Source organism: Carcharhinus amblyrhynchos, chromosome 7 (assembly GCF_965287045.1).
Source record: "Carcharhinus amblyrhynchos chromosome 7, sCarAmb.v2.hapA, whole genome shotgun sequence".
NCBI classification, from domain to species: Eukaryota; Metazoa; Chordata; class Chondrichthyes; order Carcharhiniformes; family Carcharhinidae; genus Carcharhinus; species Carcharhinus amblyrhynchos.
In genome coordinates, this window is record NC_137330.1 from 53,688,368 (window position 1) to 53,705,816 (window position 17,449).

General features: G+C 39.6%; 1 protein-coding gene across 2 annotated transcripts in view; it reads right to left on the reverse strand.

Annotated features, from left to right (window-relative positions):
• The window catches only part of cad (carbamoyl-phosphate synthetase 2, aspartate transcarbamylase, and dihydroorotase), a 93,051-nt gene that overhangs the window by 24,277 nt on the left and 51,325 nt on the right, over window positions 1-17,449 (reverse strand). For both annotated transcript variants that reach the window (XM_080192329.1, XM_080192328.1), the window contains exons 24-34: window positions 16,626-16,808; window positions 15,449-15,553; window positions 14,193-14,438; window positions 14,020-14,101; window positions 11,229-11,395; window positions 10,503-10,667; window positions 8,851-8,982; window positions 7,305-7,506; window positions 6,482-6,672; window positions 5,596-5,736; window positions 1,010-1,093 (exon numbers count right to left, since the gene is read on the reverse strand). In XM_080192329.1, the coding sequence (XP_080048455.1) occupies window positions 1,010-1,093; window positions 5,596-5,736; window positions 6,482-6,672; window positions 7,305-7,506; window positions 8,851-8,982; window positions 10,503-10,667; window positions 11,229-11,395; window positions 14,020-14,101; window positions 14,193-14,438; window positions 15,449-15,553; window positions 16,626-16,808 (1,698 nt within the window). The remainder of the gene's footprint in view (window positions 1-1,009; window positions 1,094-5,595; window positions 5,737-6,481; window positions 6,673-7,304; window positions 7,507-8,850; window positions 8,983-10,502; window positions 10,668-11,228; window positions 11,396-14,019; window positions 14,102-14,192; window positions 14,439-15,448; window positions 15,554-16,625; window positions 16,809-17,449) is intronic.

Sequence of the window (17,449 nt, forward strand, 5' to 3'; positions counted from 1 at the left end):
GTGTGAACTTAGTGCAAAACTGAACAGAGTGCTTGAGTGTGTCGGGAGGACAATTCAGCATAAGTATCTCTGTACATGGCAGAGGGAGGTCTCATCTCAAATGGTATATTTAGTTTTGGTTTCCTCACATGGTGGGAACTCAAGCCCTGGAAAAGTTCTGAGCACAGCCATCAGAATTACTCGCAGTATAAAAGCCCTCAATTATGATAGGTTTATAGAATAGCCTCTTTTCACTTTATAAACACAAAGCCTCAGGGAGATTTAATTTTAGCGCTTAAAATTGTGTTTGTGGACAGACTCTGTAATCTAAATGAGCAAGGAAAATTAAGGGTTATGAGTTATACAAATACCAGAGTCCATTTGCTGTCAGGGAGGAGTTCCCTTTAATAGATTCAGCACTTAGACTGCTTCACACCAATCTGTTCCATTTCAGATCTGCACTACTGTTCAAAAAAAATGCAGGCAACCTCCATACTGGGGTTAATATCACTACTAGTGAAAGGTAAACAGGATGTTAAGTATGGACTTAATTCTCTAATGTCGTTTAGATAGCTCTCGAGGGCTGGAAGGAAATTTGCAGATTCCTGTGCTCTCCCCCCCTCACAAGAAAGCTTTAATTCAGCTCTGACTTTTGCCACATTTTGTGCCTTCCAGATCTTTCTCCCCTTTTCAGAAGACTGCACGACTACAAATCAGGTGGTGTACTGGGAGTCATCACTTACTGTTAAATTAACTGTTTACAAGCTGGGCAGACCTGTCTTTTTATCTATTTGTATGAAATGTATGCTATCGGAACACCACAAAGAGTTCAGACAGATGTTGTCTGCTGATGGACAGTAATTACCGCCTTGCATTGACCAATGGCTGTCCACTGAAAAGGACCTAACACAAGGCATTAGCAGGGGATGCACCCATAAGTGGCAACATTTTAAAACTTGATCACAATTTATTTTAATAAACCATAGAAATGAGCTTATCAAAACAGTTTGCACTGGTATTGAAATCTTACTTTTACTGTTGTTAATGGTGGCGGCAATGGGACACCCAAAGGCCAGGCCCTCACATCTTGTCCATAACCCGGGGGAACTAATACCTGTAATTACAATTTAGAATCAAGTACATTTACAATGGAATGTTGTTCCAGAACCAAAATATACTTACAAAAAAATTCAAGATAAACAATAAAATGCAAAATGTTTAGAAATAGGTTTTTAACTGTATTAAAATATCACAACAACCAATTAATTCTTCTTAATTTTGATTCTAACTGAAGAGGAGATAATTCAAAACACTTTTTTTGGTAATATTACAAAGCCATGCTTTATTTTAAGAAAAAACTATTTCAAGAACTTACTGGTTGGAAATCACTAACTGAATTTAAAAAACCCTAAAGCCACATGCCGGTGATCTGAATCATCCGAGTTGGGACCATGCATTACATTTAATTGACAGAGAGAGAGAGCATGAAAGATAGGTCCTGTGACAAGTCAGCTAACTCATTTTGTGTTTGAGAAATTGTTTTTATCAGAAGCGACGAGAAATGTAAAGACCCATGTGGGCACTGATCTCCTCTCTTGAACCATCTTGCAAGCTCAAACCCTGTCTATTTGACTATTCACATGCTGCAGACAGATGTTTTAAATGTGCAGCCACTGGTTCCAGAAGAATAAACACATTGGCCACCTACATCTTTAAATTGCCTTGATACCAAAACAAGGACGACCAAGCACAGCTTGAATCAACCCAAGTCATCAACCTACGAGAACCATATCACTTTAATTTTTATCACTTCATCCATTCTCCCATTCTGATTTAGGTGTTGGACTCAGAATTGGCAAGCATGTCCTTTAAAAAATGATACTATTGCGGTCAAATCAGGAGTGGGAAAACAGAGGACCCATTCCACTTCTCCTCAACTGTCTTCACAGAATCGCAGAATTGTTGCAGTGCTGGTGGCAGCTATTTGGCCCACTGTGTCTTCACCAGCTCTCTGAATGAGTAATTCACCAAGTGCCATTCTCCTGTCTTCCCTCGTAACCCCACCATATTCTTCCTTTTCGGATAATTACCTAATTCCCTTTTGAATTGAACCTGCCTTCACCACTCTGAGGCAGTGCCTTCCAGATTTTAACCACTCGCTGGCTGCAAAGGTTTTGCCTCGTATCATTTTTGCATCTTTTACCATTACAGAACCCCATCTCACCTCACCACCGCCACCCCCCAACCAAAAAAGGAGAAAATCTAAACTTCTCCAATCTGTCTCCATTATCGAAGTTCCTCATCTCTGGAACCGTTCTCTTGAACTCACACCAATGGTTTCACATCCTTCCTCAGTGTAGCACCCAGAATGGAACACAATACTCTAGCTAAGATTGATATAGTAGTGTCGTATCTAAATTCAATATCATCTCCTTGTTCTTCTATACTATGCCCCTATTGAGAAAGCCTAGCATACAATACGCTTTGTTAATCACTCCCTAAACCCATCCTGGCATCTGTTTTGATTTCATGATAGGAACATGTATAATCTGTCATACTAACCCTTCTTTACCCAAAGCTGCTGAATAGAATGCAACTGGTGCATGATCTCACTCCAACCTCAGTTCTGAAAATAGGTGCCCCAAGATATTGCCTTTGGTCCCTTAACTCAGGCTTCTGCCTCATTCTCCCTTCCTTCTTGCATCCATCATCAGAGGCAGATAACTCAGTAGTCTGGTCCTATTATTTGAAACTTCCCGTTGAAGCCACTCATACATCAGCCTGACTTCAGGCGAATCATCAAATCTCTCTCTTTCAGAAGCTTTCTGGTCACCAGCTCTTGATTTGATTTCTATATAGACTTCTGGTTCAAAGACTACTTTAAAAGGAATATGGTTAATCCAAATAATTGACTGCCACTGCAATCCACTGAGTTTCAGCTGGTATCACCGTCAGATAAGTTTCTTAGGGGAAAATTCTTATTTTCATTCAAAATCCTTTGCTTTTGCTATTCTGTTGGAATTTCCAGCTAAAACCTCATAGTTGTTAATTCCTCCATGCTTCTCCAAAATAGATGATTCCAGTAGTGTTGCTAACCTTCCAATATTTCATCCAAGTGGCCAGTATTCACACATGATTAAACAGCCAGTGGCAGTAGGCAACTTACAGCCAGGACAATTTTGCTCTGAGCTAAGATTCACCTACTGATATTTTCCTTGCAGCAGTGAAATGGACGGCAGCTGGTCTGATTCTTCAACCTCCCAAGGCTAGGGGTGTTGCTTCCCATTTAAGCTCTCTATCAATAATGCTTTGCTCTTCCCGTTACCACTTTTTTATTAGAAAATAAAACTGGCCTTCCTAGAATTTTATTGTCTTCTTGATATGTTACTGACAGCCTCATTCCTAAATTTAGAATACAATCTCTGAAAAATCTCCAGTGGCTAATTAACAGTTGCCAACATGTTAGTACAACAATTGAAAGGTTTGTTTTCTTAAAAGTGCTCGCATTTCATTCCAAACAGATCAGGCCATATCTCAACAAGGTCACTGGTGCAGTGTGTATATTAGGAATAAATAAAAAGGTCATTCCACCACTGTTAAACTACATAAATCCATTATTGCATTTGACAGTTTGCAACAGAAACCAAGCAGCTGATAGTTATAATCTATAGAACGTTTATTCAAGTGACTGTTGTTATTTCTATAGTAAACTCTGTTCTGTCTAACTTTCAATGGAAAGACTTGAAGTTTTTGTAAGTCCACAACATGTGACTGCTGCAAATCAAGGCCACAGTCAATATTAAAAGACTATAGAAAAATCACCAATGTGTAAGTTTACATCACAAAAGGAAAATGAACCTGGCAGCTGGTTCAAATCAGCAGGGACGAGGCTCAGATTGCTATTTTTAAAAGCATAGAAGCTACGAGCCAAACTAAATCTCAACAAGCAGAAGATAAACAATAAAAACTTGCATTTACCTAGTGTCTTTAACATAATAAAACATCCTACAGTGCTTCACAGGAGTATTATACAGCAACATTTTGCACCAAGGGACACAAGGTGATATTGGGGTCGATGAACTAAAGTTTGGTCAAGGCGATGTCTTAAAGGAGGCAAGAGAGGTAGAGGGGTATAGGGAGGATATTTGAGAGCTTGGCATCTGGAAAGGCGGAGAGGCAGTCACCAATGCAGGAGCAATTAAAAATCAAGAACGCTCAAGGTAGCAGAATTAGAATTGTGCAGATATTTTGGGAGGGTTCTAGTATTGGAGATGATTTTGGACACAGGGAGGGGCAAGACCACATGGGAACTTGTAAATAAGAACGAGAAGTCTAAAATCAAGGCTTGCTTAGTGGGAGACAGTGTAGGACAATGAGCACAGTAGTGAGGGGTGAATGGAATTTGCTGCAAAACAAAGGCAGCAGAGTTTGGGGTGACCTCAAGATTACGTCGGGTACAATGTGGGAAGCCAGCCAGGAATGCACCGCAATAGTCAAGTCCCAGGGTAACCAAAGTATGAATGAGAGTTTCAGCTGCAAATACACTGAAATGAGGCAATGTGTCAATGGTGTGACATCTTATTAACCCAATGGAGTTAGGTGGTCTTAACTGATTGTATGGATCTGTGATCAGAAGTTTATTTTGAGGCCAAATGTAAAACCAAGATTACAAATAGACTACAAATGGATAAGTTTGGTCTGAGACAGTTGCCAGGCAGAAGGATGGAGTCAGGAGCTAGGAAAGGGAGTTTGGAAGAGGAACTGGAGAGAATGGCTCCTGACTTCCCCACAATTAATTGAAGAAGTTTCTGCCCGCCCATTTTGAGGTGTTGGACAAGCATTTTGACAATTTAACCACAGTGGAATGGTCATAAGAGGCAGTAGTGAAGTAGACCCAGGTGTCATCAGTACCCATGTTAAAATCAACACCACATTTTCATATGATGTTGCTAAGGAGGCAGCAGACAGGTGAGAAATAGGCGGGGACACTACCTGAAAAAAGAGAGAACCATTAACAATATTGGCTAACATGGCAACCAAGAAGGGAAGGTTGGTCAGCAATTTAATAGGAATAACACCAAGGGAGCATTTCATCTTGTCTATAAGCATGAGAAACAGAAGGAAAACTAAAGAAAGATGAGTTCACAACAGGGGTATTTTCCCAATGGGCAAGAAAACAGGAAGGGGCAGGGGCAGGGGCAACTGTTTGGATACTCTCAATCTTAGTGAAAGAAGTTCATGAGGTCCTTGCACCAAGGGTTGGCAGCAAAAGGATTGGAGACAGGGGAAATGGGTAAGGATAAATTGGGTCATTAACAGTATAAACTCCTCCTAAAACATGTTGCTCACAAAATTATAGACATTTTAGGTAAAACTAAGTTTTTCAAAATGCAAGCTTGGTCTATACCATAAATAGAAGAAAGACAAGTTGTCAGTGTGCCCAATTTTCCAATCGCTTGTCTAAAGAACAAAAAGTACAAATGTTTTCTGGCAGCATTTTCATGGAATGTATCATTCTGCACATCAAGATAAAGTTCGGCACAAAAACACACCTGCCACACTGTCACGTGATAATGTAGGCCATGTATTTTAGAAAATCTTTTAAATAAATGTTACCTGTCCATCAATGTAGGCCACTTCACCTCTCAACACCACTCGCCTCACTTTTCCCTTCACCTTCTTTCCTTCAAACGGAGTCCACTTGGACTTTGTGAACTGCATGTGATTTGGGATTGTCCATTCTTGCTCCAAATCAACCTAAAATGCAGGCAGAGCATTAATATTGTACGAAGCGCCCCCAATGCAGCCATCTGGCCTTAATACAGACTTTTATTTCAGACCTTCACTTTGGCTGCTACTTTCCTTCCATCAGTACACGCTGACAATATAGGATGAGTGTCTTAGCTTTTTAGGAAGTGGCAGTAGTTCAGGAGAGAGATGCGTGAGCATATTGGTGCTTATGATGGGAAACTCAGTAAAAATACTGCATTGGTGCAGAGGTTGCCACCTGCCTTTTGGGAACTTCAGCCACTCCAGGTTGATGTGCTTTGCTGGTTTTTGCTGTTTCCACATCTCACCAAACCATACCCTCACCATCAACATTTCACAAACTCTCTGCAACTAGTACTTCTATTATGCCTTCTATTGTATTGTGTAATCACTAATCCAAGTGATTAGCCTTCTAACCAAGTAATTTGTATGACTGTGCAATGGCTTGTATGTTCGTGTGTATGGTGGGCCATGGTAAATGGACAGAATATACTCGACAGGCTATGAATGTCTTGCAGCGTGCAACCAGTTGGCTGTAATGAAAAAAATACAGATGGTTTGGAGATCTCATTGATGAACAGCATACTATTTTTCAGGAACCATCCATTCCTACCCTCTTATAAAGCCAGAGCCTTAAAAATAGATTGATCTTGAATGGACACGTCATATGCATTTTTAAAAAGAAAATCTCTCGGCAACACAACTTCATGTTTCCAAAAAGTCTGTGCCTCACCTCCACATAGGTGTTTTCCTGAACTGGCAAGGAGAAAATCTTACGGGGATTTTCATACAGTCGTTTAACCAGGTCATCAATGGTGAGTCTGCCTTCACTGACAGCTGTGAGTAGTAGAGGCAGCATGGTCTCTAAGCCAGGGTAACCTGGTGGTGGTGAATCACTATTCTTTTCTTCAACAGAATGTGGGGCTGAAGAAGTGAAGATGAAACATTAATGAACATTTACATAAAACGCAATTACTCTGCCCAGCACTTTCTCTGCCTCTAAATCAATATGTTTCAAAAACCCTACACCTGAAACAATTTTGCTTTTATGATTTTAACGAAATACAAACGATCACAGCACCACATTCAATTAATCATAGAACCATATATAAAAATACAGTTCTAATATAGCAATATAAAATAATTTTAAGCTCTTGCTGTAATTGAAGCAATTGTTAGTGAGCATGATTTAGTATTTTAATAGTCAAACTTAAAAACAATTGTTATTCATTATGCAGAGGGGGAAAAGAGTTTCATGCAAAACACTGATCTGGCAGCAAAAATACTTTTCAGCACATTTACTACACATTGCCATTGGTTTGGTTACTTGCTTTAGCTTGAACCCACTCTGTACAGCCTCACCCACAGAAATCTCCTGGGACTGGGAACTGCAAAGATTATAGTAAATAAAAAGAGAATGATGTATTTATCACATCATCAAGATTCACAAGGTTAAGATCTTTCTGAAAACAGGTGCACTCTCTCATTGGTTCTCCCAGTGACACAAACGTTAAAAGTGCTTTAAGAACAGAGGGCATGCTGGCACAACTATATACCGTGATCAGTTGCAAAACAGTCGATGATGTCCAAATTTTCCCAAAGAGCTTTCACGTCTTCTTTAGTACTGAGCATGGGCCTGACCTGACCTCTGCCATGGCCTATACTGTCAAGGTCTTCCTCACTCAAGAACAGGTGGTGAGGAGCCACTTCACAGGTCACTTGCACGCCTTTCTGTTTTGCAGCTCGAATAATTTGAATCTGTAGGACGAAGCAAATAAAGATTCACATAACTGTGTGCCCAATAAAAGCCCTTCCGTCTTCCCAATCACTTTTAAATCGTAACTGACCACAACTCTTTTGGTGAGGGGGTCATCACATTTCTTCTCGAGTAAGAAATTGTTTTTAAAAATCTATTCAACAGCTTGGGCTGAAATAGAGATATTACTCACTCATTTGAATTAATAAAAGTTATTAGATATGAACCCACAAGTTTAATACTTTTCATGAGTTATATACTAAGTAGAAATGTATTGATTGGCTTGCCAAGTCTGAGGGGTTGAATGACCCACTGCTACTCGCATTCCCAATAAACTGGTCAGTACATCATTTCTATAATTCAAGGGGGGAAATACAGATAGAAATTCTGCAGATTTCTGTATGAATCAATTTTGTTGAATCTTGTCTCAGACTAGAGGAAATGACACCAGCGAGGTAAAACCCATATAAAGATTTGGGGGAGGGGGTTGTTTAAGTGCAAGTGATAGCAAAAAAAATCAAGTTTTGCTGATCTTTTAATGCAGCTTTAAAACCATTACAATGGAAGCTGGCCGCACCCACAAACCTGGAAACAGCCCCAGATCAAAGTGACATGAGTACTCAAGTTTTGGGACAATTATGCCAGTCTGCAGAGGATTGCCAAATTAGGATTTTTTTTTCGTATAAAAGCTCCAGTTGGCACTTTTTAAACAGTGAAATAATTTTTAAATATTTAAACCAAGACTAGCTAGCATACATTAAATAAACTAAAAAATGGCTTTAAAAAGTAATTTTCAATTTTTAATAGGTGATATGCTAGACATTTACTAAAAGTATATTTTTGTGATAAACCCATTTTCAGCTGAATTAATAAAACAGCACGAGTTACACACTCTCAAATATACCAGAGGTACAGCAAGGTAGCAGTCACATTACTGGGCTGGTAATCCAGTTGCCCAGAAAATCATGGAGAGACACTAGCTCAAATCACAACTTGGCAGCAGGGTAATTTAAATAAATCTGCAATAAAGACCTAGATCATGAAACTACTGGATTGTCATAAAAGCCCATCTGGTTCATCAACATCCTTCAGATCCACAGCAATGTTGGATGGATTAGCCATGGATTACAAGAGAAACAACCTGGGCAAGATACTCTGTCAGTGAGTTGGTGCAGACTCGATGGGCCAAACAGCCTCCTCTGCACTGTTTGGATTCTATAATTAAATTTAAAGAAAGATCAGGAATGTAAATTTATAACTTTAAAGTTTAATATTTTGTGGAAAAAAAAGTATGGTTGGAGTGAATTTTTAAGTGGTAATTTGTGAATGTAAGTATGGATTCTTACCTCCTCCTTTTTAGCAACATGGCAAATGTGAACCGGCCTCTGGTACAACTGAGCAACCATTAAAATGGCTGCTACAGTCTGTCTCTCAGCATGTGCCACGATGGGCAAATGCTTGGGCCATTTCTCAAAGTGCTGAAAAGAAGAAATAACTGCATTTGAAATTCATTAACAGTAAAAATGCACAAATTAACACAAGACATTATCACTTAAGTTTAGTTAGGCATTTTATTAAGTAATAAACATGCTGAAGCTCTGACTTAAACAGATGAAGTGCTTCCCCATAAGCAAAAGTGGAAGGAGACGAAAACAAACATGTTTGTCTCGTTTTGGAGTATCTCCTAGAACATCACATCCATTTTCCCCATTTCAATGCTCCAGGCTTGGCGCAACGGCAAAATGAAAATTTGGGGTATTTGGAGTTGCTGAGCAGAAGGGGTACCCGTCCCAAAATAAAACAAAAGCAGATGGATAACAAACTTCATTATTTTATTATTAATGAGCACATTAACTTCATACAGATGAAACTCATGTGTTTTTCAATTTAAATTATTTTCTGCAAATGTTATCTTATTGGGCCTAATGAGACACAGGTACACAAGTTGAGGCACTCTCGCAAAGTTTGACAGTGTGGCTGATAGATGTCTTTCGAAGTTAGATATGCTCTAAGAGGCAGCGTGTGCAAAGCCTTTTCCTCCCCTTGCAGCGAGCTGCGAGCCAGAAGATAAAAATGTATCGGCTGCATTTATGGCAGACAAGAGTAGGGAAAAAAAATCACGCACATATCCTGCTTGGCTCCTCGGATTCAGTCCCAGGACATTTCCGACAGTCTCTGCTCCATGGCTGATATTAAAGCTCCAGAGCTTGCAATCCCTAAATCTTATGCCAGCACCCAGTTTGGGAATGCCCATGCTAGAAGATGCTTAGAGTTGCCTGGTGCATTTCCCACACAGATAAATTTTTACAGAATAGGGGATTTCAGTTAGATTACAGCAAGTATTTATCATGCTTCACTGGATACTCGGGTAAGGTGGGGATTGAAGACAAGATGGAGACCTTAGGGCATTGCATAACGTGACTACACAACCACTACAAAACATTACTGGATATCATCAAAAACTTGGATTGTTCTTCAGAGAAAAAGTTGCAAGGCCAGTTCAATAATTTGAAAGACTGATATGCTTGTCCTTCTCATCACTTCCTCACCAACTCAAATTAAGAATAAACAAATGTTACAGCACTCTACTAAATTCCAGTCACTGGGGAATTTAGTTACACAGGGAGTTGCATTGGGCATTGCAGCTTAATATAAAGACAATGTTTTCAAGAAGAAAAATAAAATTGGCGAGAGAAATTAAGGCAACAGAGACTTTGGCAATATCTTCCCGTCTAGACGAGAAGAATAAATTAAAATGCAAAAAATTGGCCATTAATAATCAGACTTTAGGCATTCATTTAATGCTAAATAAAGATAAGGCAGCTACTAAAAGAATGTTAGGTCAACTTAGATAGAAGTGTTTTGCCATCAATTCAGTTAGCAGCAGTGTCTCAGAAAAGTTTGAACAATTTAATCTGTAAATGGAAATTTCTCAGCTCTGTTTAGGTGATGTAAAAGACTTTATGCACAAAGACCAGGAAAATAAAATTCATTTTACCTCCATCCATAAGGATACGTTATCCATTTTGAGAGTTGAATAAGTATCATTTAAATACATCTTCAAGCCAGCAGCAGAATTGCTCATCAATGGCAGAACATCAGCGTTGTCTGAAGACGCTCCAAGAAACAATGAGAAGTCACACCGAGCACCAGCGTTTGCCAACTGTAGGTGGGGTTGAGGAATAAGTGAGAAAAGATTTTGCCAGGGTGTCAAATTTTTGTAATCTAAAATGTCAACAGTGACCTACAGATATTGTTAGCAGCAAAATACATATTTCATTTTTAACAAAATGCTTGATCACAAGACCAAAGGCACTTATTTTACTTCAGCTGCTCCAAAATACATCATTGGTTTTTTTGGCACTTGTCAAAAGGAAACTATTTGGCTAATTTTTCAATTTGCCTGTAGTACGTACCAAGATTATTCTGGCAAAAAATTTAAGAATTTGCAAATCAGGAACACAGAATGTGGCAATGTTAAACATCAATAATTCTTACCCTAAAATCTGACTAGAATTCAAAAATACTCAATGGGTGGGATTTTCCGCACCACCCTCCCCCGTGGTGTATTGTGTGGTGGCAGAGGTGGCCTGCTATTTGCCGGCTGCAGGATTTTCTGGTCCCGTCGCTGTCAATGGGGCTTCCTGGTAGGAATGGCTGGAGAATCCAGCCAACATATCTGAATCTGCACTTCAAAAAAAAGTGAAAATTAAGTACCATTTACCTTCTGTACAAGGGCAAAAGAGGTATGGTCTGTGATTGCTGGGTTTGTGTTTGGCATAGCACACACCATGGTAATTCCTCCTGCCAAAGCAGCTGCCGTGCCAGAAGCAAAATCCTCCTTATGGGTCCCACCAGGCTCACGAAGGTGCACATGGACATCGATCAAACCTTAAGATGCAAACCATACAGGCAAAAAACGTTTACTTTTAAATACATACTGCATTAGAAGGAACACTGTCACAAATGCAAACATTTTGTTCTGGCTATCCACATCAGCTTTATAAAATGCAAGATTCACTCAGGCATCTCATTACAGATATATTACAAGAAAAATAGGGCGGTAACAGTCGGAGATTTTAATTTTCCCAACATTGACTGGGACAGCCATAGTATTAGAGGGTTGGACGGAGAGAAATTTGTTCAGTGTATTCAGGAGGAATTTCTCATTCAGTATGTGGATGGCCCAACTAGAGAAGGGGGCAAAACTTGACCTCCTCTTGGGAAATAAGGAAAGGCAGGTGACAGAAGTATTAGTGAGGGATCACTTTGGACCATTGGCCATAATTCTATTAGTTTTAAGAACGCTATAGAGAATGATAGGTCTGTCCCAAAAGTTAAAATTCAAAATTGGGGCAAGGCCAATTCCGATGGTATCAGGCAGGAACTTTCAAAAGTTAACTGGGGAGTCTATGGGAAGACAAAGGGACATCTGGTAAATGGCACTGCTTTCAAAAATGCATTAACCAGGATTCAGGGTAAACACATTCCTCTTAGAGCGAAGGGCAAGGCTGGCAGAAGTCAGAAATCCTGAATGACTTAGGATATTGAGGCCCTGGTCAAGAAGAAGAAAGAAGCACATGACGTGCACAGGCAGCTGGGATCAAGTGAATATCTTGAAGAATATAGTGGCGTAGGAGTAGAGTTAAGAGAGAAATCACAAGGGCAAAAAGGGGATACAAAATTGTTTTGGCAGATAAGGCAAAGGAGAATCCAAAGAGCTTCTACAAATACATAAAGGGCAAAAGACTAACCAGGGAGAGATTGGCCTCTTGAGCGTCAACAAGATCATCTATGTGCAAATCCACAAGAAATGGGTGAGATTCTAAATGAATATTTCTCATCAGTATTTACTGTTGAGAAAAGCATGGGTGTTAAGGAACTTGGGGAAATAAATAGTTATATCTTGAGGAGTGTACATCTTATAGAGAAAGTGGTGCTGGAAGTCTTAAAGCCCAAAGTAGATGAATCTGCGGGACCTGATGAGGTATATCTCAGGACATTGTGGGAGGCTAGGGAGGAAATTGCGGGTCCCCTAGCTGAGATATCTGAATCATTGATTGTCATGGGTGCGGTGCCTGAAGATTGACAAATGCTGTGCCTTTGTTTAAAAGGGGTTGCAGGGAAAAGCCTGGGAACTACAGGCCAATGAGCCTCACATCCGTGGTGGGTAAATTGTTGGAAAGTATTTTGAGAGACAGGATCTACAGGCATTTAGAGATGCAAGGACTGATTACGGACAGTCAGCATGGCTCTGAGAGTGGAAAATCACGTCTCACAAATTTGACTTGAGTTTTTTGAAGGGGTAACCGAGAAGGTAAATGAGGGCAGTGCAGTTGATGTTGTCTACATGGAATTTAGCATGACCTTTGACAAGGTACCGCATGGTAGATTGTTGCATACGGTTAAATCTCACAGGATCCTGGGTATCTAAATGGATACAAAATTCAAACTGGAGGCCTGTGGCCAGTGCTGGACCCACTGTTATTTGTCATTTACATTAATGATTTGGATGAGAATATATGGGGCATGGTTAGTAAGTTTGCAGATGACACCAAGATTGGTGGTATAGTGGACAGTGAAGGAAGTTATCTTGGATTGCAACAGGATCTTGATCAATTGGGCCAGTGGGCTGACGGATGGAGTTTAATTTAGACAAATGCGAGGTGATGTATTTTGGTAGATTGGACCAGGGCAGGACTTACTCAGTTAATGGTAGGGGGTTGGGGACAGTTACAGAACAAGGAGATCTAGGGGTGCATGTTCATAGCTCCTTGAAACTGGAGTCACAGGTGGACAGAGTGGTGAAGAAGGCATTCAGCATGGTTGGTCTCATTGGTCAGAACATTGAATACAGGAGTTGGGACGTCTTGTTGAAGTTGTACAAGACATTGGTAAGGCCACACTTGGAATACTGTGTTCAGTTCTGGTCACCCTATTACAGGAAGGGTATTACTAAATTAGAAAGAGATTTACTAGGATGCTACCGGGACTTGCTGGATGGAGTTATAGGGGGAGGCTGAATAGATTGGAACTTTTTCCTCTGGAGCGTAGGAGGCTGATGGGTGACTTTATAGAGGTCTATAAAATAATGAGGGGCATAGACAAGGTAGATAGTCAATATCTTTTCCCAAAGGTAGGGGAGTCTAAAACTAAAGGGCATAGGTTTAAGGTGAGAGATACAAAAACGTCCAGAGGAGCAATTTTTTCACACAGAGGGCGGTGAGTATCTGGAACAAGCAGCCAGAAGTAGTAGTGGAGGTGGGTACAGTTTTATCTTTTAAAAAGCAACTAGATAGTTATATGGGTACAATGGGTACAGAGGGATATGGACCAAATGTGGGCAATTGGGATGAGCTGAGCGGTTTAACAAAAAAAAAGGGCAGCATGGACAAGTTGGGCTGAAGCTCCTGTTTCCATGCTGTAAACCTCTATGACTCTAAATCAAAAGTCAACAGCTGGTTAGATGTGTTGCTGGCTAATCAGTGAAAGCAGCAAGGTTACAAGTCATTTACCTGGTAAACGAATCAATTTATGAGAAGTCATAGAATCAACATGGGTTTTCACTGGAGGAGCGTCGCCTACCAGCCGCAAAGCCTGGAAAATGAAGGGACACCAATGAGCAGATTAAACAGGGTTGTCAGAGAATGAAAATGACCCACCAGTAAAACTTTAGCAGGAAACTTGCCTCAACAAACAGTTTGGTGCATTTAATATCAATAATTAGTGGAACAGAGTAATCTACAGCCAATCGTCTAGTACGGTAACCCTTGGTAACAAACGAAGAAAGGCGCCGTCCTCCAGAGTTCCTCATGGAGAGATTGATAACCAAGTCAAAATGATTTTCTTCTAGGTAGTCGACAATACTTCTGTGCTTCTCTTTCAAAGGACAACCGTTGTCAGAATCTTCAAAAGGCCAGTCCACTGCCTTAATCTGCAAAGAAAGACAGCAGGGGATAAAAATGTGCAAATACTGGGAATAGCCAGAAAAATAATTAAAACACTGACTGAGGTAATGAAAATGCCCGACAGATTTCAACATTAGGATTGAAACTCAAATTCAACTTAGAAGAATAAAGCTAGAATCCTTTCTTCAATCGGCTACAAGTATAATTTATTAAATGTGATTGGCAGGTCTCAAATTAGCCTGCGGTCGCCAAGACACAGTAAGAAGTCCCATAACACCAGGATAAAATCAAACAGGTTTATTTGGAATCACAAGCTTTTGGAGCCATACACCTGATGAAGAAGTAGTGCTCCAAAAGCTCATGATTCCAAATAAACCTGTTGGACTATAACCTGGTGCTGAGAGACTTCTTACTGTGTTTACCCCAGTCCAATGCCGGCACCTCCACCTGCAAGATACAAAACCATTCACTATTCATTCTTCTCTTGGCACCATAAGAAATTGTCACTGCTCAAGAAACATTACTAGTACATCAAAAAATGTGTTATTGGGAACAAGCAGAGGAAGTTGTGCAACAGACTACGCTACATTTGGCCTGGTTACGCTTTTTAAATGACAATAAGTGACAGGAGTCAAAAAGATCCTGCACCAACATGTTCTTACTTAAAACAAAGGATCAAATATGTTTTTATGCCATTGTTTCAATTTATTATGGTTAAAACAAAATTGTGAACTATCCTAAACCAAAACCACAATTTGAATCAGGGAAAGGAGCAATTTGCTTTGGACATCCTCCATTGCTAGCTTCAAAATAAGACAACTACGTAAAGTGGAACTGATCAGCTGCACTAATTTGTGCAGCTTTTTGATAACATAGTTGATGAGTTGTAGCTCATATTTTCTCCAAAGAGTTTATAAACAATTAAGGTTTAAACTTTCCTGATGAATTTTACCTCTTTGCTTTCTCAACGAAAGCTATTCCGACCTTTATCCAACTAGTTCATTCTAAATCCCAGGCAAAAATTCAATTTCCATACCTTAATCCCATGCTCAGTGTAAAAATCTGCTGTACCCAAACTTGCATACAGATTATAGCCAAGTTGCTCCAGGGATTGTACTGTGGGCAGCAACTCACTTTTGTTCTGAAATTTGAAAATATTATAAAGTTTTGAATGTGTGTTGGAAAAAAATGAGAGCACAATATAGATAGCCATTAAAAATATTTAATATCAATACTGAAAGCCATTAGGAAAGTAATCAACAAGGTTTAAAAGGATAAGGCAGATATTAGAATAAAAGATTACTGCCACATAAAGCTGTTCTTCAAAGAAATAAGACTTAGCAACTTTCATGATTTCAGGACATCACTAAGCGTTTCACAGCCAATGAAACTCTTTTTGAAATGCAGTCACTGTTCTAATGTTGGGACCTCTAGCTACCAGTTCACATAGTAAGGTTCCACAAATAGAAATGTTATAAACAGATAAGAAGATAATCTGCTTTGGTCAAGGGATAAAGCTTGGCCAAAAAAAGCATTTGGGCAGTTACATAGGCATGATAGGTATAGAGAGATATGGACCAAACACAGGCAATTGGGACTCAGACGTTAAAAAGAAAGTGTGTGAAGAAGTTGGGCTGTAAACCTCTACGACTCTAAGACATTAGGAAAACATTCCTGCTCTCTTTTGCGACAGTCATTCATATGATGGAGCAGATAGAGTTTCAACTTTGCACTCTATTTGAAAGGCAGTGCACCAAACAATGCAGCACTCCCGCACCACTGCACTGAAGCACACAGACTACATTCATGTCACTGGAGTAGCCCTTGAACCCTCCACTTTCTAACTTAGTCACTGGAGTGCACTCATTCAGCAAAAGTCTGGCACGTATTCATGAAGTCTTAAGTTATCTTATTTCAGCAATACAAGTATTTTCATTACCACAGTGCATGAGGTACAAATTTACAGAACTAGTTGGGCCATTAGTTTTGGGACTAATGAACCAGTCATTAGGCCTGCAGGCTTTGCCCACAATAACTTGTGTAGTAAGGCTTTCATGCCCACTCCAAGTGTTTTAAATACAAATGGAAAAGAACATGAAACTCTGGGGTAAAAAGGCATTGTTATGACTTTTTAAAACCAAGGCAACACTGCACTGTGACAACTTTAATCCCCAACAGTAATTGTAAATTGACTGGCATATATATATATTTACCTTGTAGCTGCCAATTGAAAGCAGTATGTTCTTTTTAGGTATTTTAAAGCCAGTGCTCAACATGGCCTTGAGGTAGGCCTCATAGCGATTTTCTCCAAAACAGGCTACCTCTCCAGTACTCGTCATCTCCACTCCCAGGACCACATCAGCCCCAGCCAAGCGGGAAAATGAAAACTGAGGTACCTAAAAGTAACATTACACAAAGCAAAATGAACAGGGTCAACAGTTTGAGAAGACTTCACACATTTTCAATAGCACAATGGGTTTTCAAAAGCTACTACCTAATGTTAACAAATGGTGTGTTTATTAATCGAAATAAAGCTAGAAATCACTGGAAATGCTCAATTCAGGCAGCACTTGTGGAGACAGAAACAGAGTAAATTGGGTCAGTCAGCAAACTATCAAATCTATAATTGACTTGAATCGTTGATTCTGTTCACTCTGCACTCTATCAAAAGACTGAGCATTTCCAGCATATTTTTATTTTTGTTATTTCAGATTTCTAGCATCTGCAGTATTTTGCATATTGGATTCTCCCATCAGGAGCTAATAGATTTAAGCCTAAAGATTGCTTGAATATCAATGATCATTCCAAGGCCAACCAGTGAATAATGAATGAATGGAGGCTTAAATTTATTTGCTGCACCCCTACGATCATTTGCAATGTCCACTCTTAATCCAAGTAAACTATTTTGCATAAGTCAAATGTCAGCAACTCAAGTTCTCAATGCAGCAAAAACATTATGGAATAATGCACAAATATATAAACCGCATTTAAATTTATATTAATTTTATGTTTCCCCATTAGTTGCATCCATTTGCAA